This window comes from Lagopus leucura, unplaced genomic scaffold (genome assembly GCF_019238085.1).
Source record: "Lagopus leucura isolate 7727_CA_CO unplaced genomic scaffold, USGS_WTPT01 Super-Scaffold_100012, whole genome shotgun sequence".
NCBI classification, from domain to species: domain Eukaryota; kingdom Metazoa; phylum Chordata; class Aves; order Galliformes; family Phasianidae; genus Lagopus; species Lagopus leucura.
In genome coordinates this window covers 9,464,279-9,489,078 of record NW_024962267.1, presented here as the reverse complement: position 1 = coordinate 9,489,078, position 24,800 = coordinate 9,464,279, and the positions used below count along the sequence as shown (strand labels likewise).

The 24,800-nt window shown below is 38.9% G+C and overlaps 1 protein-coding gene across 1 annotated transcript; it reads left to right on the top strand.

The window, feature by feature from the left end:
* The first annotated feature begins 268 nt into the window (after positions 1–268).
* On the top strand, positions 269–23,543 carry CMKLR2 (chemerin chemokine-like receptor 2). The gene is made up of 3 exons (XM_042874721.1): positions 269–311; positions 10,458–10,605; positions 20,855–23,543. Exon 3 carries the CDS (start codon positions 20,871–20,873, stop codon positions 21,921–21,923), a length of 1,053 nt encoding a protein of 350 aa, XP_042730655.1. The 5' UTR covers positions 269–311; positions 10,458–10,605; positions 20,855–20,870; the 3' UTR covers positions 21,924–23,543.
* The last annotated feature ends 1,257 nt before the right edge of the window (positions 23,544–24,800 follow it).

Below are 24,800 nucleotides of genomic sequence, written 5' to 3'. Positions count from 1 at the left end.
GCGCTCCTCCCTTCGGGCGGCGGTTGCCGTAGCTTGTCGGGGGGCGGTGGCTGGAAGGCTGGTGTGGAGCTGGGTTTGCTCGCGTTCCGTGGAAATAAAAAGGCTTTCGGTTTTCTCACGAGTGAGGTTAAGAATAGGGCATAGTTCAAGTTCCCTTTAGCTTTCAACTGTAGGTTTTTAACGCTGTAGATCTAATCTCCCGTGGGAAAGCAGAGATTGCGTGTTTCCCTCGTGTTGCGGTTGCTGGAAGCAGCGTGTTTTAAGCAGCCGGAGCAGAGGCACAGTTGACCAGCGCTGGCGTGCAGAGACAGGTGCAGATACCAGACATGACTTGTGTAGCGGGGGGAATGACTGGAACATTTAAAGTGAGGTTGCTGTAAAAGCGGGCTGCTGTTGTGTGATTGTAAAACCGTGTCTTGGAAACGTCTGCCCACACTGAATGTGTAATTGAGCACAGAAAGTCACAGATAAACTGTGCAGAGCAGCGGGAGAAGGCTTTGCTTTAAGAGAGAAATTACTCAAATTGCTGTTGGATTGTTTGACTCCTTTTGCTTTGATGCAGATATGTTTTCGTTGCCAATGTAGCTAGCTTATGCAGAACTTAAGTTGCCCGGTGACATTTTGTTGCCTGGTTTAATACAGAACTTGGCAAAACTTTTAGCTGATGAAATAAGAAGGGGGAATACTGCTTTTAGGTGCGTATTGCATAGGGGTTGTGCTTCTCAAGGCTGACAAGATGCATGAAACAGTGTAATAGTTGTTATGTTTATTCTGTTGGGCATAACTGAATAAGATGGACTGGTCAGAAGTTATGGGTTTGCAATACAAACATGTGGAGAGAATCAGTCACTTCAGTAACATGGAAATGATTCTCAATTTCAGTGATGGACAAGGGAAAACCTAGTTTTAGAATGCATCCTGTGGGTAGCAATGGAGATATGTGAGAAGCAGATCTTGCAGATGCAGCATGTCTTTGGAGAATATTTACACGTGTGAAAGCTCAGGCTCATGGCCAAATTATTTCATGTGGGCAGAGCTGCATTGTTTAAAGGTGTATGCTCTGTCTGTGGCAAACACTTTGAAATACTATCTAATGCCAAAATAGTTTACCTTTATGATGGATTCGCAGCACGCTTAGTGAGTTACTGTGGATTACCAACCCTGTGTAACTTGTTGGAACAAAGTAAGCTCAGTTACATATCTGAGGTTTCAGTATAGCTCAGGTACTGACATTTCAGTTCCAGAATAGCTCATGTAAAACAGAAATCCGTAGCAAAGAACACTGCAGAATCCATCTTACAATGCTATCTAGCCTGTCCTTGGAATATTCCTGAATATTTTTTTGTGAAGATAGGAAGGATTTTTCTATCTTTTGGACTATCAATCAAAGGTAGCAGAATTCAGGTATGTGTTGTCAGGTATTTCATGGCTTCCAGCTCTTTCTGTGTAACTTGAGGTTGCATCTTGATTCAAGCTCAGGTAAGGTACTGACAGAGATCCCTTCCCTCTAGTCTCCTCTTAACCCTAGCAACTAACCTAGTGTGTATGTACATGAATGATCAGTCAGGGCTGAGAAACTTTCTCCCCTCTTTTAAAAATTCCTCTCTTCTGATACGAGCATCCAGCTTTTTTTTCCCCCCACAGATGATATCTGTGCCAGTTGTTTCCATATACTGTCTCATTCAACTTGCACTGCTTTGCTTTCTACTTTTGCTTCAATTTGATATGCTTTTCTGCTCCTGTTAGCCAAATCCATGGCAAAGTTATAGCTATGAAAAATATTTAGAAAAAAATACCTTTGACAAATGTAAACAGTATATATTTTTCTTAAAAGAGACAAAATTTTTCCAGTAGTTGGCTTAAGGTTGTAGAGAAAGAGTAACAAAAGAAAATCAAGGTTGATAAAATTATCTGGGGCAAAAGTTGCTCAGAATTTCAGTTTGTTGCATATGTTCTTTCCATTTAAATTTTGAATGCCTATATGCTCATTGAATTGCTGTTTTGGTAAAATTGTTTAAGGGTCTGAGCTGGGCGTTGAATGACTGACATCCATTGAGGGCTGGGCTTTGAGGCGCGCAGAGAGTACTGTAGCCAAATGGCCTTGGAGGTGGATAGCAAGACCTAGCCTGGGCTGCAAGGACAGCAAATTTCAAAACAGTCCAAAGCACGTGTGAAGATTTTAGAGCACTTCAGTTCTGAGTGAACTTGGGAAAGGTGGATCTCTTCAACTCTGTAGGAGAATGAGTTCCGTGATACGTGGTATTATATTAAAAGCTTTAATTATGAAGAAGTGTAGAATTCTCGTAAGGGAATGTTGGTATTTTTCAAGAATTTTGTGGGGGCCACTGTTCTGAGGTACCAGATTAAATGGAGGAATGATGTGATATTCTGTGGTATTTTTTCCCCTGTATGGTCACTCCAATTATACCCAGTAGTAGTGTTTTCAGATTTAAAAAAAAAACAAAAACAAACAAAAAAAACCCTTATGTGTTAAATGATAATATTAACTCCCTCCACCCAATTATTTGTTTATTTATCTATTTATTGCTGTAACTGCTCTGGATAATAGATTTTTGTACACACATACGTTAGAGAATAGAGAGATTTTTATTATGATAATGCTGAGCAAAATTCAGTGACATTCACGCTCGTTTCAGAGCCTGTTGTTGCTGGTACAGCTGCTGTTGCTGTTCATTTGTGGCAAGTCATCCAGAAGGAAGGGCTGATGAGACAATTCAAAATGTGTCACTTAAGCACTGAAAATGTACAGAAAGTATCAGAATTCAATGCTTCCAGGAAGTTTCTGTATGGTGGGCTACTTCTGTTCTTGTTTACCCTTTAAATCCCTACTCTAGTACTGCTCAACTGATCTCAATCTTTCCAGTAGCTTAAATCAACATGTTTTTGAGACACTTTGTCCTAAAACAGAAATCATGAACAGACTTTCTGCAAAGAAGGCAGCAGTTGAGTGCTTTGTATGTGTTGATCTAGCACTGCATGAAATGCTTTCTTACTGGACTAAGCCTAACCATGCTGCTGAAGACAGCGTAGGGAAAATGTCTTGGTGTCCACATAGCCCTCTTGTGGAGCAAAATAAAATTTGCTTGACTTTTCAAAGTAAAGGGGAAATGCCTCCAGATCCTTTTCCCATTTGAAACTTGAAATAATGTTTGCTTACAGAGAAAGCATCTTTAATCATAAGTGCTAAATAGTTTGGTGTTGCATTCACAGTTATTTCTACTCTCTGCTAATAACTGTTCAGCGAGTTCATGTCTCTGAAATAACAGTGTCTGTTTTCAGAAACGTGACACAAAGAACAGGACTGGATCAGGAAGTAGGTTGGGGGTTGCTTGTCGTGACTGGTCATGAATTGCAGGATATTCTTTCACCTTCAGCTTGTGCATGGATTTTATTTTTAGCTTCAGAAATAACAGTCCCTTAACATTTCTTAATTCCATTTCCTATTTGTTTTATATTTCTTTTCAAAAATAGCACCATTTAAACTTGCCTGTTTGATATAGTCAGATCAGCCCTTGAGAACTGACATTTTCAAGTGTAGGTGTTCATTACCGAATCACTCTGAAATATACAATAGTTTCTGAAATGGACATGCCAGCAAATGCAGTAGAAAGCAGTAAAATGACTCCATTTGCTTGGGCTGAAGGGAGCTCTATGACCTGAGATCCTCCCCCTATGAAGGAAATGGAAAGAACAGTAGGTTCTAGTATTAACCACAGATAACAGGCGTTTCACACTTAGAACAGCGTTATTCTCATCTGCACGGCAGAATGATTTGATTGGCAGATTTTAAACTATCCTTCTCTTTCATGGTATAGATATGTCACAAAATTAACACAGGTTTTATATGAGAAGCTAATGTGAGCCTTGAAGTATTTTAAATAGGAATTGCAAGTGGCAATTATTCCCTTCTAGCTCACCTCCCTTTCCATCATAGTAGGAACTCTGAGGTTTTTCAAGAAAGTAAATATTTATTCCTATTATTCAGGCAGAGAATAATGTATTTCCAATAGAGCTGATTTTTCTCAAAGCTTAGTGGAGATGTATTCTGTTTTTTAAGAGCTGTTCAGTGTTCAGGCTCCCAAAAGTTATCTACCTACCTTGACTCCCTTGAATATCTAAATTGAATGTTTATATGTATACATGTCAAATGAACAGATCCAGTTTTAAACGGATGTGTGTGAATGTAAGATGACCCTGAGTGTAAAATACCTCAGCAGCTTCTTCGTATGTAGTGTAATTTATAGGAGCTGCAAATACATATGCTGTTATTTGAGTCAGTTGATATTCTGCAGGCAGTTTAAGGTGGGGTCAAAATGTATTCCCAAGGAAGTTAAATAAATGCTCTTTTCTTCCACATTGGCTGTTTCAAATTATATTTAATTTTTTTAATGTTCCCACAATAAACCACATAAAGTATTTTCTTACATCGGAGAGCAAGCAGTCTCTACGTTGTTTTACTTTGGGAATCATTTAAAGAAAGATTTCTTTATGCTGTTCAGGAAAAAAAAAAAAAAAGAAAAAGAAAAAGCAGGAAGTTGAATAGCGTGGAATAGAGAAGCTCTGTTTTTCTCCAGGGACAAAACTCGCTTTTAGTCTAGCAAAGTTGATAAGCAACAACATCAGCCTTTGAAAGAAACCTCTTTCTCTTCCAGTTGGAAAATATGCAGTCAATTTCATGGAAAATTCAGAAAATGGAGTAAGTAAAAGAACAAAAAAACTTTTATTTGTGGTGTTCAGCATCTGGTGTGCTATTACTGTAACTAGTAGTTCTCTGCATCAGAGTTTAGCATCTTTGTTTTCTGGTCCATCAGTAGAACCAGAAGTCTCTTACGTGTTGGTGGATGGTCAGTGTGTGTCATACAGAAGTAACAGGGAATCAGTTTCTGCTTTGGATATGAGGTACATACACTTAGTGTGGTGCCCCCTTGCTGACGGAGACCAGCTCAAGATGCCTGGGACAGACGGTTCTCCTCTTGCAATGGAGAAGAGGCAGTTTCCTGTGAAGTGGCAGAGAAGGAGTTTCCCTCTCTGCAAGGGTAACAGAAATGGAAAGTGGGTCACTCCAAAAGTCTCTCCTATTTATTTCTTTGGAAAATACAAAAGACACAAAGAACAGAATAACACCTTTTGGTAGAGCAAATTCTCACCTACAAAACATAGTCACCACCATTACCTCCGCATTTTTCTCAGTGATGACAAAGAGGCTGCATGCTGTGCTTGTAAAAACTTGCATGCTGTGTGGGTCATAGCTTGTCTTCTGCACTGTTCTCAGCACTGCTGAAATGCACCACCCAGCCCTCACTGTGCTCACATCCACTCTTTGGTGTCCAGAAACATTCAGCAACCATCGATGAATGTCAATGGGTGCCATTTTTTTTCTGTGTGGAACAATTCAATTCCACCCCTTTGCTTCATCTGCAGTTCCATGTCAGACGCCATTTTGTCAGACTGCCCCTCTGCTGCCATCTGTCACATTGCAACAAAGGAACAGAATACTGGTGGGAAGACTGAACCGTCACTGCCATACCACCAGTATGCTTTTCCTGGAAACTTGAGAGATAGGCAATACACAGCACGGAAATGTTCTGACAGAGCAGTATTCAACCAGTAATGGCCTTGCCATTTTGTATCAAGCTCGGGTTTCTCTGCTCCCTTTTCCTGAGAGAGGCGGAGAGCTGGGTAGGCTTTAGAAGCGAAGTTACGCTCTCTCCTTTGACAGCAATCAGAGGAGAGGGCAAATCCAGAACAGCGACCAAGAGCTTACATTCCTTCTCTTAAGTCTCACGTTCATTGCTGTGGAAAAATAACTTTGATACCCATGAAGTCAAGGGCAGCTGGCACCTTTCACAAAAAGTATTTACATCCACCATGCAGAAAAACAATCTGACAAATGGAAAAAGCAACTTTAAATATACAAATGTGTGTGTGCTGAATACACCGACGGCAGCGTCTGAGAGGATCCACAGTTGTGATTAGGCTTTACTGGGGCTTGGTTTGGACTATATTTGCCATGGCTTTGCACTGGTGTTCAGGATCCATTCTCCATTTATATATAAGGTTCTACTGTCCAGTTTAAAGCCTTTGTGTGTCCATAAGTCCTAAGGAATGTCAACAGCTGTAGAGAGTAACCTTCTCTGTTCCACACGTGCCTACGTATTTCTCTTTGTTAAGATTTTGAGGAGTAATGCCACAAAGCAGCAGTGATAACCTGTATGTCCTATATAGGCACCTTGCCTGTTCTATTTTCAGGGAGCTGTCCTTAATTTTCTATCAAACCTCAGCTTTGCTATCTGTATTCTGCATGTGATGAGAACTACTTTTTAATTACCAATTGCAGTTTGCTTGTGTTTCAGAGCAGCTCTGTCACATCTATTGCAGTAGCTGAGAGAAATAGCCTAATGGGAGGCTAATGAGGAACTGGCACTCATCCTCTCCTCCTTATGATCCTGCTTGATTTCTGCATTGTTAATCATCGTGACAAATTTTAACAATTTAGCTGTGAATTGTTATGGATGATTGCAGAAGACGAAACTTAAATGACCTCCTGGGTCAGAGTTATGTCTGTTGTGTGCAACACCAGGATATAATCCCAGCAGAACTGTGGATTTGGGAGCTTAATCAAAGGGCTGGTGTATAAAAGATGGATGACTGAACCCTCAGAACTTAGGCTTTAAACAGAAAAAAAGACTTATTTGAAAGAGTAGGTGTAGGCATTCATACTGGTGGCTTGGATCCAAGTGGATAGAGGTAGCTAAAATCCTGAAGAAGTATGGCTCAGGTTCCTCTCTGTGCTTTTCTTTCACTTCCTTGTAAATGAGTGTCCAATATTCATCATAAATCTTTGTTTGTTTTGTTTGCAGGAGTTGCATAAAGTGCTGCTTTTAAAGATCTTGTTCAAACTTGCATGCATATAGATATATATTCATACATAGTCTCATTTGTTTCTGTGCTTGTGTGTTTTTTTGCGCATTGTGTGCTTTTTTTCCAACACTTTATACATGAAAGTCTTCAGATTCCAATATCTGCATATAAAGAGGATGTGGATCTGCTAAAAGCCAAACCTCCCTCCATCAGGTTGTTTGGTCTAAATGCTGGAGAATGTTGTTGTAGTTACTGACTATGGTACATAGTGGGCAATTATGCTACAAGCAAACATTGCACCTTCACGGAAAGGATAGGCATGAATAGTCATTAGTTTCACAGAAAGGAAGGAAATTACTCTTTTCCTGATTGTCAGGTGGTTAATTTCAGTCTTTCCAGAGTGGATTTGTATTGGTGAGGTGTTAATTCAAACAATGAGCACAAAGGAATAGTGAATAATTAAAAATGAAACAAACTGAACTCCAAATATCTCAATCCTTAAAAAGTAAGTAGCTTATTTCTTGTTGTTCAGCTTAAATTAACTCTGGGAAAAACAAATATCTTTTGTTAGACTGAATTTACAAATTCACGATTAATGCAACTGATTTTATACACTTTGGATTTAGTCTGATGTGTTCTTCAGTGCTGATATTATCTGCTCATATTAATATACAGCTTGATAACTGGTGGTCCTGGGGGTGGGAATAGTAGTCACAAAGTGAAAGTAGTCACAACTATCAGGCAGTTATTTGTAAGTCTAGTAAATTAAAGCTGTTTTGGTTTTGTTAATTTGTACTTTGGTTAATATTGGTAAGGCACTTTCGAAGGCTTCTCCACGTTTTTTTTCTTCCATACATGCTGTTTTTGTTCTACACACTGCTTTTTTTTGTCTGTTTGTTTTTAAAGAAAAATTCTGAAGTGTTTTAAGATGCATTTGCTTTTTTTTTTTTTGCACAGCTGTTCAACTCCAAATCTGTTACTCGTATGAAAATGTTCTCCCTTATTCTTTTTTATCAGATTTAAATTACTAGTTCTATGCTCTGAAAGTCCTTCATGAAGTCCTACACTTATCCAAATGTAGCATAAAAACTCCAAACTTCATTAACTTACCCTGTTGAAAAGGCAAAACTGACACAACGAAATAGAAACAACTTCCATGTTGGAAAATAATGCAAACAAGGGGTAATTTTTTTTCACTTACTTTCTTCCCAGCATACAGCATTCAAAAATTATTTGAAAAGATCACACTGGTGAAACGATATTGATGGCTAATGTGTTGCATATGCAAAAGTGTTGGACTCACCATTCCAATTTTTACTCAGCACAGAAGGAATTTAAACATAGGTGGTTGCAGGAACCAAGCTTACATTCCTCAGGGATGTAAGATTCCCTCTGTGGTAGATCAAAACTGTAGAAGAATGAAGTGATATATTTAGCTCCAAACAGAAAACAAACAAAACAAAATCTTTTCAAATTAAGTGGAAGTTTGTCTGCAAAATCCTATTCTCTATTTTTTTGCTCACAGACACATTGCGTGTGCAGGTCATACAGTGCAAATTTGGTAATTGTTCATCAGTGCAAAAGTCCTTTTCAATTTAAAAGGAGAAAAAGTAGGTAAAACATACTGGCAGAAAAAATGTCTTTGAAATGCTGTGACTTGCTCTTCCTAGTGAGGAAAAAAAGCCCTCCTTTTCCATGAAAAATTGTCTCCACAAAATTTCTTCTGGATCCTTTGCAGCTGTGATTTCATGTTTTCCACTATGACAAGCAGGGTGAAGAAAATTGCTGTGTGGATTTTAATCCTCCCATGCTTCAGAAGGATGAAACAGTTGAACTGTCTACTCAGTACATGTTAGAGCAGTCCCCATCAGCTTCAGTTTATGGTGAAGGAAACAGCCTCTTATAGACAACCGTTCACCATCTCAAACTAATAGAAACCATTGCACTCATCAGAATACTCCCTGCACCAAGAAGGTGAAGAGCAATTGACGTGTATGTAATTCTACTTTGCTTGCTGAGGTTTGTCTTTCAGCGCAGATTGTATGTGAACGTTTCTACCCAGCAATTTTCTCTCGTCTTACTCAAATAGTGCTTTGGAGTCCTATGAATTAATTGCCTCATAATAACTGGATCTGAAAAAGTACCTACAGAGATTGACTCATACTATTACAAGCAAAATACTCTGCAGATCTGCAGTTAAATGGTGCCTGTATGCACCCTATCCCAATATTTACAAAAGAACTGCTATGAAAAGAGCTCTTTATCAGCTAAGATTCACCTATCAGTTACCTAGAAGAAATAAGAAATTTAAACATCAAGAAATACACAAATGAGGTGCCAAATCATGAGGTCTTCTGAAATCTTCCTGCTCTCTTCGGGTAACCCAGCTATCTGTCAGACATTTGCAGGTATTATGTCCCACCACCATCATTTTCTCCAGGTCCAGACTCTGTCCTGCTGTAACAGAATCTCCATCCTTCTTTCACCCGTAGCTTTTTCCTCTTCATACAAGCTATCAGCATTTTATGTTATACTGGCAGAACAAGAAGAGCTGATGTGGAAGAAAGACAAAGCTGATTGTTTTGCTGGAAGGAATTTCTGGCTCCTGATAGATTCTGTAACTTGTGAGCCATAACAGTAGTGCTTAAAATTGATAATCTTATCGACTGAAATTTCAGTCTTGCTTCTTCTCACTACGTAATTCCCTCTTTTCATTTTTTATTTGTTTTTACTGGAATTAATAGAGTTGATACCTGGAAGATTTGCAATTGATTGAATTCAGTCAGTTGAACATTTTAGGTGTCTTGCATTAGTCACAAATGAGTACAGCTGTTAAGATTATTCCTTCCTCTAGAACATTTAGTTTTTGATAAAGGCAGACTGACAGACCAAGAGCTGATTTAAAATGGTATGATGAACGCAGTACCATCAAAGTCAGGTGAAGCTATGGTATGAAAATACCAGGAGAATAATATTCCCATTTTACTGGCTGAGAGGCTGAGGTATATGGAGAGCATGAGTGCTGACCACAAACACTAAGCAGCCTCTTGACAGAGCTGGAATGCAAGCCAAGTCTCCCAAAGCCCAGTTCAAGTGTCTGACCATAGAATTACACTGACTGGTGGGCAAGAGGGCTAGTAACTCACACTTTGAAAAGTTCACTTTTCTCTTGCATACAAAAAGAGATTAATAATCATAAACACAAACTGAAGGTATCTCACCATACAGTTAACAAACGATGCTTTCAGTGTAGCTTCTTAAGCATCTTTCTGCTCATTCAACATTATTTTCTATAAACCAGAGTGGTCAGAAACAAAGTAGTACTGTTGAAATCCTCCTCTACATAACAAAAAGCAGCCTGCAACTGTAAAGTCCATTTCCATTCATCAGCCACCACATCTGTTGCTTGCTTGGACACCGGCCAGAATGATTCATTCACATGTCTAACATTTATTTTGGTGAAATACTGGGATTATACAGAAGGGCAATATTTCAAAACTGGGTTTAGCAAACCAAGGGAAGTTGGAAACAACTTCCTCACAGCTGAAAACAAACAGTGTTATATCATTCTGCAGCTTTATTAAGAGGAAGGCAGTAGCCAAGTGAAGCAGCTGGAATCACACTGAAGTCACTCTGAACTCTACAGATCACTTCGTTCTTCTTTCTGCTACAGAGAGCACATCCCTGACTTACAGTGTGCTTTCTTCTGAAGAACTTAAGAAGGTAGGTCAATCTTTCTATTAAGAATTACATCTTTCTCTCCCTTCCTTCAGAATAACATGCATCTACAAACAAAACAGCAATCACAGGCAAATTCTGTAAGGCAGTATAGTGGTTAAAAGAGTTTCTTAATTTAAAGAATGTAATACTCATTTGTTTCAAAGGCTATTTTGAACCAACCCTGAGGCAAGAGGGATGTGAAAATAAGTGTGAATTTAATTTTTAATAACTTTCAAATGCGTTTATAGGCTGTTCAAGAAGTATTTTAGCCAGCCAAAGAATGCCAGCTGACCTTAGCTGAAATATATCCCCACACCCTGCATTAGCTTTGTTTGCTTTAATGCTTAGGAACAGTACATCTCCTACAGCTATCACAAATTCCAGTAACATGAAAAATAAGTACATTGATTCTGATCTGGATTCCAGAACAGGAATTGGTTATCATTTCAACTTCAGGTAACAAATTGATTGTTAACAGCTGACAAACCTGTAATTATTAACAGAATAAGAACGTCATTATTCTGAATAGTTACAGTCATGCAGAATTATAAAGAGTTCCTTATGATCTGATCTGGAAGGTGTGTGTTTCCCCTACCATCATGAAGTAAGGTGAAATGATGTGAATCTAGCTGTCACTCAGTGTGTGGAATAAGGGGTTATCTAGAAAACAAGATTTGAAGCTTTCTGTATGAGCGTATAATAAGCAAGACTGAATTCCACCTCCTGTTCAGCCCTAGTGATGGCCATGTCATTTTCCCCTCTAGACTTTTTAAATGCTACCTTGCAAAATCAAACAAAATACCAGAGCTCTTTTTGTAGCTTTATAAAGGATGCATGGATTCAGGAGGAATTAAGACACATTTGCATTCTAGCTGAATAAATTTTTCTTCCTGAATAACATCACATTTGAATTTTCCAGTCTGTGATCTGTTGTTAGATATTTTTGTGTTTGAAAATGTGAATTCCACTATTCCAAACAGTAGACAGACAGTTCAACAGACTACAGTGTTCTGCAAAATGCTTTCATTACTGGCTTTTCTATTCATTTTATCTTGTGGAATGTACCAACAGTTCCGATATTTCTCTCAATACAGTTGCTGGTTGTCTGGCTAATTTTCACTCATTATTTCTAATAATGGTTTGATTTGTGTTCATTCAATCTGAAGCTATAAGTTCCATAAGAGAGCAGATCTGCATTGTTGCTGGCTTTGCTGAAAAGAACTGAGTTGGAGGAGCAGTTTCTCATGGCACGTTACCAGAAGGAACTGCTGAGATTGGGGTGGGCGGTACCCAAGAGACATTCGGTTTTAGAAAGGAAGATATCATGCATGGATTTGCACACTTTTACAGTGTGTTTGAAGCTCCTGACACAAAAAGAAAGATTATCCTCAAAGCATTTGCTTCTATGCTCTTATTTGCAGTGTGTTCCAGATGCCATGGGCTTGGAGACTTGAGATTAAAAAACAAACAAAAAAAGCACATCAGGCTATCACTGCTCTCTTGCAAAGATAATTTTTGCTGCCTTGTTACAGATCTTTTTCACCTGCCCACTGCTTTACTGCATTACATTTCTTAAGAGTATTCTTTTCGTTGGTGGGCCCAATGACAAATTAACCAAACCCATTTCTATAAGACAGGTTTGTTTTCAAGGGTATCAACAAAGGCCAACACTCCAGAAGACTCCTGACTTTGCCAAGTACATTAGCTCCCAAAGAGTATCTAGTTTCCAATACCTACTGTTACTCTTATGCTTTTCTAACCCTAAAATCATTAAGTTTTAACACATTTATAGCCATAGGCCATCTAGTATCCAGGTATACTTGTATAAAAGTGGAAGCCAAACAAATTTTCCACAGCCTAATTTTTTTTTTAATATAAATCAGGTCATCACATGCAGAGAAAGCAGAAAAACATGCACAGTCTCATTTATAATTTCAGTTTTAGAATTCTTGATTAGATCACATAAATCACAGAAACATCTTCCAGGAGGACAGGGAACAATGTATTCCCACCTCTGTTAACTTCATTTGTTTTCTCCCAAACTTTTCCTGTTTCTTTCTTCCCTTCCCTAATATCTCTCCTGTACCTTTCTGACACTTCTCAGAAGAAATATTTCAAGAACTATAAGAACCAGCATCTTTTCCCTTTATCCACAAGATTTGCCTGTTCAGTGCTTTGGCAAGGTCTGGATTCTACCTTCATCTCTTCCTTTGAATCTGCTGTTTGGCTTTAGGCAAGTTACTTCTGATCCTTCCCCTATTTCTCTTGTGACTGTTTATTCTGTTTGGATTATAAACAAGGCAGGAATTGTCTCTTATTATGTGCTTACTGCACCTAGATGCAGTGAGGCTTTGATCTCCAAAGCCTATGGACAACATAAAATACTCACCTCTTTCAGCAAGTGTGAGCCTGGCACAGCAAGTTTTGATCTCTTTTGAAGCTACCTGGTTGAGAGAGGCAAGAAAACTGTGAGTAGAAAGTCCCTGAAGCATCAATGTAATACCATTTGCAGCACTCCCATTTCTTCTTTCTGGTCATCTTTCAAAGAGCTCAGACTCATATTGTTCAAGTGAGAAGTTTCATAATTGTTAAGAACCATTGTCCTTTTAAGAAAGCTAAGTAAGATGTTTCTCAGTGCCTTAAACTCTTACTAGAGTGTATTGTGTCTTGTCTGGTGAGTCTAATTCCATATGACATAAAAGTGATTTGCACAGATAATATAGGAAACCTGTAAAACCAGTATTTCCAAGCTTCTAGTTTAACATCTGAATCAGATGCCATCTATTCTTATCACTGCTAGGGAATGTTCCCTGTACCATATTAGGGAAATGTATAAATATCCAGTCCTGCTGCAGTTGTTTTACTACTATGGCGTGGTTAGTTGTTGCTTCCCCCCCCTCTTCAATTCCTCGAGAATACAGGTAGTGCTTATTTTAGACTTAAGCTTTAAGTAAAAAAAGTAATAAATAAAAATCTTTGTACGAATACTAGTGGTACACAGTGATTCTATTACAAGTGCTGCTGAAAAAGTAATGCCTCCTATTTTATTAAGTCAGCCCACAACATCAGAAGCAGATGTTGGTGGTATGGCATCAGAGGTTGAACCTTCTCACTTTCATAATGGCTGTTTTCTATCATATGTTTAATTGGCTTTAATCAGTCTGCGGACACAACAATGAGTGGTCTGAAAGAAATGCATTCACTGTATTCTATGCTCTCATTTGCTCCTTCCTGTTAGGAAAGAGGTGTAATTAATGCATATTTTTGCTGAAGCAGAACAGCCTCTTAGGAACGCTTGTCAAAGTTGCATGACCATGTAATGATCGTATGAAAGTCAATCAACATATTCTTCCATCACAAATGTGCAACAGTTGCAATGTAGAAGTTGCATATAACTTTTGCATGAGAACGGTAGAAAGTCATGCTTGATTAGAAATACAGACATCTATTATCATAGACATCTGTTAAGCTGAAACACCTCAGAATTTTTAAACTGGATATCTCCATTATCCTACATACGTAGTTACCATGATGGCTCATAGCTAAAGAAAGTAATGACAGCATTTGAAGAACAGAATACGTACAAAACTCAGACCTTACTGATAAAAATAAGCATGGGCAGAGATCCAGGCTCCTTTTCACAGTAGAGAAAACCAACTAAAATCTGCAGAGCTGCCCAAGCAGGTGCCAGCTCCCACCAGAACATTGGGCATCATGTCACAGGACAGAGTCCTATTTTAGGAAAGAGAAGGTATCCAAGAGGTGAAGCTTGGTTTCTCCACTCCATTGTGAGTGAAAGGATGGCATTATTTTTAAGAAAGGAAGGTCAGACTGTGTTTGAAGAACCAAGCAAGGATTCTATGTTTAGCACCTGGTTTATCAGAGACTTCCTGTAGTTCATTTTCAACCTTCTTTGCCTGTAAATCTTCTGATGATACTTCCCATTGAGTCCAGTTTCACTACAACCTCTGCATACTTAGCTGTTATGTAAATAGTCAGACAGCTCTGACATATAGGATATAAGACCATATTTTAAATATTGAGATACACTGTTAATCTAATCTTTTGTCATTTTATTGACTCTGCTTGACCTTTTAATATGTTTATGGCCACACATTAGACTTGCAGAGATTACAGTCACGCTTTACACTCAAAAGAATACCAAAAGAGTTATTTCTACTTTTAGCTGTATTAGCAGAGGGGAATGAGAGCAAGAGCTGACTGCACAGATACAAGGTTGTCTCCCCCCAGTGCATATCCCAAGGACATTCAAGTTCCCATGTTTTCTTTAGAGATGGAAATCTTAGTGCATTGTAGGGGTCTGTGTGAAAATAAGTCAGTTTCTACACAATGGAGTTGCTGGTTCTAGAGACTTTTGAGTTACCTTTGAGTTTATGAAAATGATAAGCTGCTCAATTGCAGCAGTTGTTTGGATGATTTGTCGTATTCAAACCAGAGTTACTGTAGATATTTTTCCTATTACAGAAGTATTTTTTAGATACAGAGTTGGGTTTTCCATTTGTTGTCTAACATTTCTGTGGCAGCAGAAGTCTGTGTCTGAAATTATTGTTTTACCAGTATTAACTGTGTCTGTTGTATAAGTTAATCTCACTGCAAGAGTCACTTAGTCAGTACAAAATGTTATGAGACTATTATCTGGTCAGATGACTTCATTACCACAGATGAAGTGGTGTGTTATGACTAACAGTATCATGTTCGGCCTTGCTTAAAGATAGTTGCTTTTGGCATAAGTTTTAGAAGATGTCTAGCTAGGACACGGCATATGCATTTCTAATGCTGTTTCAGTGAGAGACACAATGGAGAATGATGATTTATACTCCTGTCTTATCTGCTAGAGCAAATCTATACCTGTATTGTGTCTAGAAAGCATTTCCAGTTTGTATCATACCTATCATGATGCATTCGAGTTGTTGAATTCACAACAGTATACAAAGTAACTTTGTTACTGTGTGTCTTCTGACCATGAGAACAATAGTGCATTTTCATGGAAGAGAAAATATGCACACAAGCCTTGATTCTGCTTTTCTGTGTACCTGATTCAACAGCCAGTTTCCTAAAAGCTTTGTCTAGCTTCTAGGAGGGTCAGATTTAAGCTTAAATTATACCATAGCTATAATTTAATCTTGTAATATGGGTGTACCAGACACTTCTTGCTATAAGCATGTTTCCACAAGGAGGCAAGTGGTCATCTTGTGTACATAGTTCGCTGCCAGTTTGTGATCTCACCAGTATTGTCTGTTAACTTTAGGATCTTTATTTATGCCTTTGTACAACACTTTCCAGAAATATCTCTATATATTCTTCTAAAAACTTGCTGTGTTTTGAACTTCACAGATCAACCACTAGGTGAACTTCATGTTTATGTATTTGAAGCTACATAAATTCAAGATTCGGCACCTCAAAAGCTTGAAGATTTTTCAGATTTTTTTTTTTCCTTTCAAATGAATTCTGTGTCCAAGCTGTGAAGACACAGCAGGACAAGCAGGCTTTGAGTGGCCTTTTGGAAAGCTCACTGTTCTCCAACATGTAATTCTTACAGATGACATACATTGAAGTGAATCAATCAAAGAGGCTTTCTTGTAGCCATAGATCATACATGCAGAATATGATATGCTCAGAATTATTAGTGAGGACATTAAAAGGAGGGAGTTTGCATTATATGCCCTCTATGAAAGTAACTACTGAGACAGCCAACTCCATGTACTATAATTTTCCTATTAAATCAGTGCCAGCCATTGAGACCACTGAAATCAATTTACCTGCCCAAAGGCTCTCAGCCTTTTAAAGGCTGTTTCAACTGTTTATCACACTGAACAAATAGAGTTGGGGTGGCCACTCAAATATTTGTTATCTTCTAACCGACACAGACAATAATAAGCTCTTTCCTTGGACATATTTGTAAATTCCTAAAATTTTAGGTGAGGGAGAGACTGCATGGGCTGCAGCCCAAACACATGGCATAAGTTACTGGTGCAATTAAATTGGACCCTAACTTGCATGTTGCTCAGAGAATTTTGAATTCCTATGAAGTGTTCACACACTGTGTTCACACACTGCGTGAGGTGGAAGGAAATAGTGACTGTTTTGTTTGTCTTCTCCTATTTTAGACTGAAAACCCAGCCTAATTTCATTCCAAAGCCTCAGGGCTGAGGCATGGCAAGGTCAATGACTTCCCTTGGCCAAAGAGGATGCATGTGGCACAGCCAGGAATAGAGTCATAGAATATGTCTCATAGAACTGTAAGGCCCTTCTTACTGTGACAAAAGTTGTTCTGTTGTGAGCAGGTTCAACCATTTGTCTGAGCTGTCACTTTGGTTCACCTTCCTAGAATACTATAACAGTGGCAGAGAATACAAATTTCAGACACTTGTAATAAGAAACTGCAAACCTGTCAATTCAGATCTTATTCTGCATTTCCTCCCTGAAATGCAGAGAAAGGCACTGCATGTGACACATGGTAAAATTTCTTCCCAGCAGCTTTTAGGCTTTTTTAGATACATTTGTGTTTTAGATACATTTTATTAACAATCTTTCTTTCTTTGAACGTTCTGTCCTAGGATCTGAAATGCATTAACACTGAGCATCATCCTGTGATACTTCTATGAAGTCATTTCTTAAGTGACTTCAGTTTTACAGAAGGGGACAGGAAATGAAGCCTCCTAATCAAACATTCTGAAACCTATTTGCTTAACATTTAACAACTATATACATAATTAAACCACTGAATCAAGGAAACTCAGTTTCCATAGCTGCTTGTTACCTCAGCAAACAGGAACAGACACCAGTCAAAGGACAACTGCTAAGCATACATTTTACACAGACTGTGTACTATTTAGAAAGACAGGATGTAGTCTAAACTTGGTTATATTCATCCAAATGCAATATGACACTGTTCTGTAACCTGTAGCTGCCCCCAGGTCCTATTGCCAGGTCTCTGACCACATTTTCCTGTTTATTAAGAAATACTTTCCTCCCTGTGGCCCATTTTCGCAGCCCTGGACCAGTAGAGTGTGAGACATTGAACAGCATCATCTCTCTCTCTCTTTCTAACAATAAGCCTGAGAGCCAAATGGAAAAAAAAAGTCTTTCCTACTGGACCTCTTTTTGCAGAGAAGTTCATGGAAGAGTCTTCTCAGTCTGGAAATTAGGCCACGTGGCAAAGATTGTGCAGGAAATCAGAAACAAAATAAGGAATAGAACTTAATTTCTTCACTTTCAAGATCTGAACTTGAACTTCAAGATAGTTTCTGCTTCTTAAAGATTAAGAATAAATTAACTCATATGTTTGGGACTGTGTAACACAAAGAAATATCTGCTGTGAATGATGGTTAACAGTTGTCCCAGGAGGGGAAAAAAAAAAAAAATCTGCATCCTTACTGCTTTAAAACAGCATAGCTCCACTGAAAATCCCCTGCTGCTTATCTTTTCCAGAGCAGCACCTAATGCCATGAATCTTGTCACAGAAGTGTTTTGTATATATGGGATGCAGCAGCTTCTGGGCTTTGCAAATTGAATTGGCAGTCTTGCTAAGTCTCAGCCATATAGTCTGCTTTCATCATCTGTGCCCTGAGAGCAATGGTAAACAATGTTTCTCCCACTTTTTTACCTCACTGCTGATACTGTACTGGAAGACTGGCAGTTAGAGATAAGTGAAAGGGTAGCCTTGGAAAAATATTTCCTCAAAGTACATTGCATTCTAGATGCATGCTCTTTGGGTGGAGGCTTGTAAGTATTCAGTATTTAACTTTTCTTTCTGCTGTATGTCATCCATGAAGTTCTAAATATTAAAAGAACCCTGCTGGGCAGTAGGCAAACATCTGTTATTGTTGTCGTTTTTAGCCCAGTTAGGAAGAGATAGTTCAGGGGTTACACTTTAAGGGAGAAAATGCTTGAATCCAAGTGTTGTATTGTGCTAGCTATTGAGAAACTTAGATGCAAACTTGGCTAATGACTAAGATACAGGATATTAATCATCAAGATACTGGAAAACTACACTGATTTATTTAATTGCATAAATTCAACTTGAAGGTATAACTCCATATACAGGCAAGGACAGTTAAAAGCACAGTTAACTTCAGTATTCTCTGAAACTATCCAAACGTAGGGTTGTTCCAGATGTTAGTGGCACTGCTTCTTGTTTATACCATTTCTCAGCAGATGTTGTGCTATTTGAAAAAATTACTCAGATGGGTGGTACCAGAATTTGATGCAGAGCCTATCCCCGTGGGGCATGTAATTACATGAATACAGCCCAATATGTATCATTTTATCAGGGCCGCAAAGCAAATAACATTCCTTTAGCTTGATGCAAATTGCAAGGGGCAAATGTTATCATGGCCTCTTGATAGATGAGACTCCAGTGACTTTTATTACTTTTTTTTTAAAAAAAAAAAACAAAACAAGAGATGTGAAGTTACACAGCTTTGTTGTTCTAACCTTGTCCCATCCATCTACAAATGAGAATTCAAATCCTGCCAATGCGTGCACATACATAGCTTCACTTATGCAAGGAGAGTTACTTATATAAATACAGGCTTGCAGACGTGCTTCTGCAGGCAGTTTTTTCCTGACGTCCTGTTTCTGTTGTCTTTTAGCATACCAGAATTAATGGAATTGCAGGAATGCATAGCTGGATTCCAAAAGTGCAGGCTGATTCTCAGTTTCTGAACAGAACTAGCACTCAAATGTACCATGGAGCTCATCCATGGTACAGACAGTGGGCTGGTCACATCCTGCTCTCAGTGCAGCTGAGTGCAGCCAAAAAACACTGCTTTAAATGATGACAGAAATAAGCAGAATATTTCTTTTGAATGTGGAAGATACTTTTGTCAGACTGGGGTCATCTATGCTACTCTTTCTCTGTACTTTGGAATGAATACAGGACCTCTAAGTGCTTTTTCCTGCTCAACTGTCATTTGATGTTTTCCTGTGCATTTCTTCTTTCTTCTGGATTTTTCTATTGGTTTATGTTTTCCTTTTTACTCCTCCTGTCCCTCCTACACTCTTCCTCTTTAGCTTTAGAGGAAAATTCCTATTTGAAAAATCACATTGTACTTGCAAGTTCCAGAAGCTTTTGTAACAGAAGAAAATGGAGACGTTTTTAAAGACAAACAAAACAACCAAGTAAACAAAACAAAACAAACATAATGCATTTCCAGCTGTAGCACTTACAGTGTGTATTATTCTCCTGGAAACTTTGTTTTCTTTCCTCTATTACCTGTTTCTCCAATCACTAGTGGAAAAATACACCAGTTGAATGCATTGCCACTGAACTGTTTTCCTTATATTTCCTTCTCTATATCCTTTGCTGCATTTTGTTTGGGCTGTACCCCAGGGAATCTGAACTGAGTGGGTCTGAGAATCAGCACTCCTTGATATGAGGGCAAATCAAATATGTGATAGACAGGAATAAAGCTATGAACTTTCATTTGCTAGCAAAGTCACTGTCTGTATTTTGTTAACTATAACTTGAAATGTGTGAGGATGCAGTTTTTTGTTGTTGTTTTTGTTTTATAAAGAAGACTCCCTGGCACTTTCTTACCTTTGTAGATGCCCAGTGCTACTCTGATTTTTGATACAGACACAGTCCATAAAACTTGCCTCAAATGGGATTAGAGCAGTTGTAAAGCAATGGAAAGTACAGTGATGACAGCAGAGCAACAAGGTCCTAGGCTACAACAAATGAGAGTTTTCTCAAACATAACAGCCATAGGCACAGAAATAAAGGAAAGAAGCTGCTTACCTTCAGAAGGTATCACATAGGCAGGGATCTGCAACAAGACTCCGTTGCCTCTACTGCCAACCCTTAAATGAGGTCTGGGAATCTCATTGCATGCACCTGAGCTCCCCTGGCTTGGCCCTGCCTTCCTGCCAGGTGTTCAATCACTGTTTCAGGCCGTGACTTAGCATTTCCACTACAGTGATAAAATACCAAACCCAACTAGAAAAGAATACATATCACACTTCAGTAGAACTTTGCAACATCATCCACCAGTGATGCTGTGATCAGTGCTCTCTTAAGAAATAAAAGCAAGGAAAACAGTTCCTGGACTGCTTGTCTGGAGTTTTTTTTTTTTTTTAATGTCTACAGCCAAATACTCCACAAGCTTTGTCATAGAGGTTGATAGTTAGCAAATGATAATATGAAACTAAACTGAAAGGAGTTGAGGTTACTATGTACAACCCAATAAAACAGTTTCCCTTTGATTGTTCCATTTCTTTTCTTCCCTAGAAAGCAGCTGTGCAACATGTCATTTGAAGATTTTGAGAACTACTCTTATTTCTATGACCTGCCTGAGGAAGAAGAATCACCCCAGTCCACCCTCAGCATTGCCCATATGATTTCCCTTTCATTTTACAGTGTGGCATTTCTTCTGGGAGTGCCGGGTAATGCCATCGTCATCTGGTTTATGGGCTTCAAGTGGGATAAATCTGTCTCTACGCTCTGGTTCCTCAATTTGGCCATTGCAGATTTCATTTTTGTTCTCTTTCTGCCCCTTTATATCACATACGTGGCAATGGGCTTCCACTGGCCTTTTGGGAAGTGGCTCTGTAAAATGAACTCATTCATTGCACTACTGAATATGTTTGCCAGTGTTTTCTTCCTGACATTCATCAGCCTTGACCGCTACATCCGCCTTGTGCACCCAGTTTTTTCCTACAAGTACCGGACTATAAAGAACACCCTCATTCTTAGTATGATCATTTGGATGTCAGCTGCCATTATTGGTGGCCCTGCCTTATACTTTAGAGACACAGCTACTGCTCTCAACAATGTCACCATTTGCTACAACAACTTCCACGTGCATGACAGAGAACTCGTTTTGCTGAGACATCACATTCTGATTTGGGTGAGGCTTGTATTTGGTTACCTCTTTCCTCTACTGACCATGGTTATCTGTTACTCATTGCTGATCGTTAAAGTAAAGAGGAGAACAGTGTTGACTTCTAGCAGGCTCTTCTGGACCATCATTGCTGTAGTTGTAGCTTTTTTTCTTTGCTGGACACCATATCACATATTCAGTATTGTGGAGCTCTCTGCTCATCATGATGAAAATTTGCACGACTTATTGCAGGATGGCATTCCCCTCTCCACAGGCCTTGCTTTCATCAACAGTTGTCTCAATCCAATCCTCTATGTTCTCATTAGCAAGAAGTTTCAGGCTCAGGTCAAGACAACAGTCTCTGAGGTGCTAAAATTGGCACTGTGGGAAGTGAGCCGCTCAGGAACCGTCAGTGAGCAGCTGTGGAACTCAGAAAACACTCACACGCCTGTGCACCACTGCGAAACTGCTCAGTGACTGTTCACCACCATCCATCTATAAAATAACTGACAGATTTGGAGGTGTTGTTGGCTTCACATCTGCCAGTGAGATGTGCATCTTTGCATATACAGTTTTGTATTAATGGCTGGCTTTACTGTGCTTGCTGCTTTCCTTTAAATGTTTTTAAAGGATACATCATTTGGGTGTGGTGTGGTTGCAGCGTGGACGGCCTGAATAGAAAGTCGTCTGGGTTTTCTATCAGGAATATTGTTGTAATCCTGTTGTTGACAATACTTCACTGATCACAAAAGAGCACATAACATTCCTCTGATCGCCACTGATAACACTTTTGATCTAGGCATCCTCATGTGAAAGATCATGTCAGACATCAGTGGTTTGTGAGTGTCACAAGTATTCCACTATTGTTTAAAGTAGGAGTCACCTAGCTATATCCCAGCCAAAAGAAGCTGTCATTAGCTTCACTCTGCAATCAGAAAAGTAACTCAATACAGAGAACACTGAATTGCTGCCTTTTCCTTCTAAAGAAGCATGGAAATGTTTTCTCCCGTTGTTTTGTCTTATATTGAGCTGAGCCAGGGGACTGTGGTTTCTTGTCATTTTTTAGTTTTAATGCCATCTGGTTGTAAAATACTAAGCAGGTGTTTCAGAAAGTATTTTGGCTCATTTGAAATATTCAAAGAATTAGTGGAAATGTTTCCCACTGAATCTGAGACTTAAAGCCCTTGTCACATGTTCTTTTTCTGTGTTTAAACTTTCAGGTTTCAGAGACTTCACAATTATCAGCTGTTTTCTGCTGGTCTTGCAAACAAAGGTTAAGATGCAGTAAAACATTTTGTCCTACTGTCCAAATAGGAGTAGAGTGAATTCAACAATATTCTTTCACAAGAAGGTAGCCAAATTCAGACCTCTCTACCAAGCTGCAGTCAAGATTGTACAGCCAAAATACAATGTTCACTCGCATAAGAAATAGGCAGTAGACCCAGTTGTCCTATTTTCTGCTCCAACATGTTGCCTGCTGTAGAATCACACCTACACCAATGCAAATATACACGCTAAGAGGAGCAGATCAATTTCTGAGGCAGTACCACTTGATCGAGAAGTTGTACGTGAGATAAAACTGCGAAGAATAAAAGCATAAAGCTTTAGGTAACTCGCTTTTTATTGTTACTGGCCTGCATATCTAGAGTAAAACTGGCTTTCACGTAACCTACATGTTAACACGTAAGTCGCGTTTACATTGTAAATGAGGCCTTGTATGTAAAACTATGCATCTGCATTCATGCATAAGCACATCCAGTACTGATAGCTGCATAAATAGCAACTGTCTGATTGCGGTCTGTAGCTGTTTCTTTGGGCTCTGGTCTCAGAGTTTTAGTGAGGCAGAACCTATGGAATTTCGGTGTATTTAACTTTGGGCTGGAAAGTTGGTAAGCAGCATTCTTTCCTTTGAGTCATTCACTGCCTGGTACACAGTGACTCACCCGTAATATTCTGGCACTATGCAGCTGAGCGTGCCTAAATCAACTGTTTGCCGTTTTTCTTCACATATTCCTTGACATCTTTCTAAGAATGTGTTTTAGTGCTCCTTCCCTGACTGTACTCCAAGTGGAGTAATAAAATTCTGTTGGCTCTGAAGAATGTGTTCATTTGCTTTTCTCAGCAGCAAATACACAGTGACTGTTCACAGAACAGCACCTTCTTGACGTTTTTAGAAGATGAAAGAAAACCCTGACCTTTTATGTTACAGGAATTAAAGTTTATTCCATTTTTTTTCCATGCACATTAGGTATACGAGAACAAATATATGAGCAAAGAACTTGATTTTCAAAACAAGAGAATTTTTACATTTGCTTTGTCTTGTGTACGTAATCAGAAAATGTTTTACAATGCTTTGCTTGGACCGGCTCTCTGGATTAAAGAACATATCACCAACATCTAACCACCACCTTCACCAAAAGCTTCCCCCACATAGTATAGAATCTGGCCAATATCAGTCCCGGTTTGTGGAGAAAAATAGACCAACAACTTCTCAAGGTTATTGCTACCTCCTTCATACCAAGATCAGCTACATAATTGCCTCCAACTCATTTCTGCAAGAGTAATGGAAGATACTTAATCAAAACAGCATTCTTGGTCTGTTTCCAAAGAATAACAAGAAAGTCCAATTACTCTCCTACACTGCTTGGACAGAAGAATGCTCATTCAAAGCTCTATGATGAAAAAAGAAGCAGAGGAAGGGAATCTGTCTTATTTTGCTATGAGATACTGCATAGAAACAAAAAACAAAACTTAATAGCAGCAGGTTCTATTCTTAACTGCTTCTTAATGTTTGTTCTTTTGAAGATTGTGTGGAAGTGTTTCTGACACTTTTGTTAAAACTCTATTACTTTAAAAAACAGTGGTAACTGGCAGCCCTTTTTAAAAAGAGGCACCAGTTCTCCCATGTCACTTTATATGACTGTATTTAAGATCTCAAACTTATGATTGATCTTGTCATTACAGGTTACATTTGAAACAGGAATGTCTCATTCAGTCTAAGATACTGATTTTTCAGAGGCACACTGTTGTAAGCTGTACTTGAACAAAATTATAAGATATTATCCACCTGCATTAACTGTAGCATGTAGCCACTGCACCCCATTAATCCTCCAAGCACGTGGCAATGCCCCGTCCTCTTGAAGGGACACGCTGCCCCCTAGCTATCTGTGCATTAATCGCACCTCAAGGATCACAATCCTACTACTCAAGGTTAAAAACCAATGCTGGCCTGCAGCTTAAGGCACACCAAGGCCTTGATCTTAAAGCAGGAATTATGCAGTACTAATTAAGCCCGCCCTCCCTCCCTCCCAGAAAATTTGAGGTTATTTCTATTTTTTATTTTTAAGCACTTCG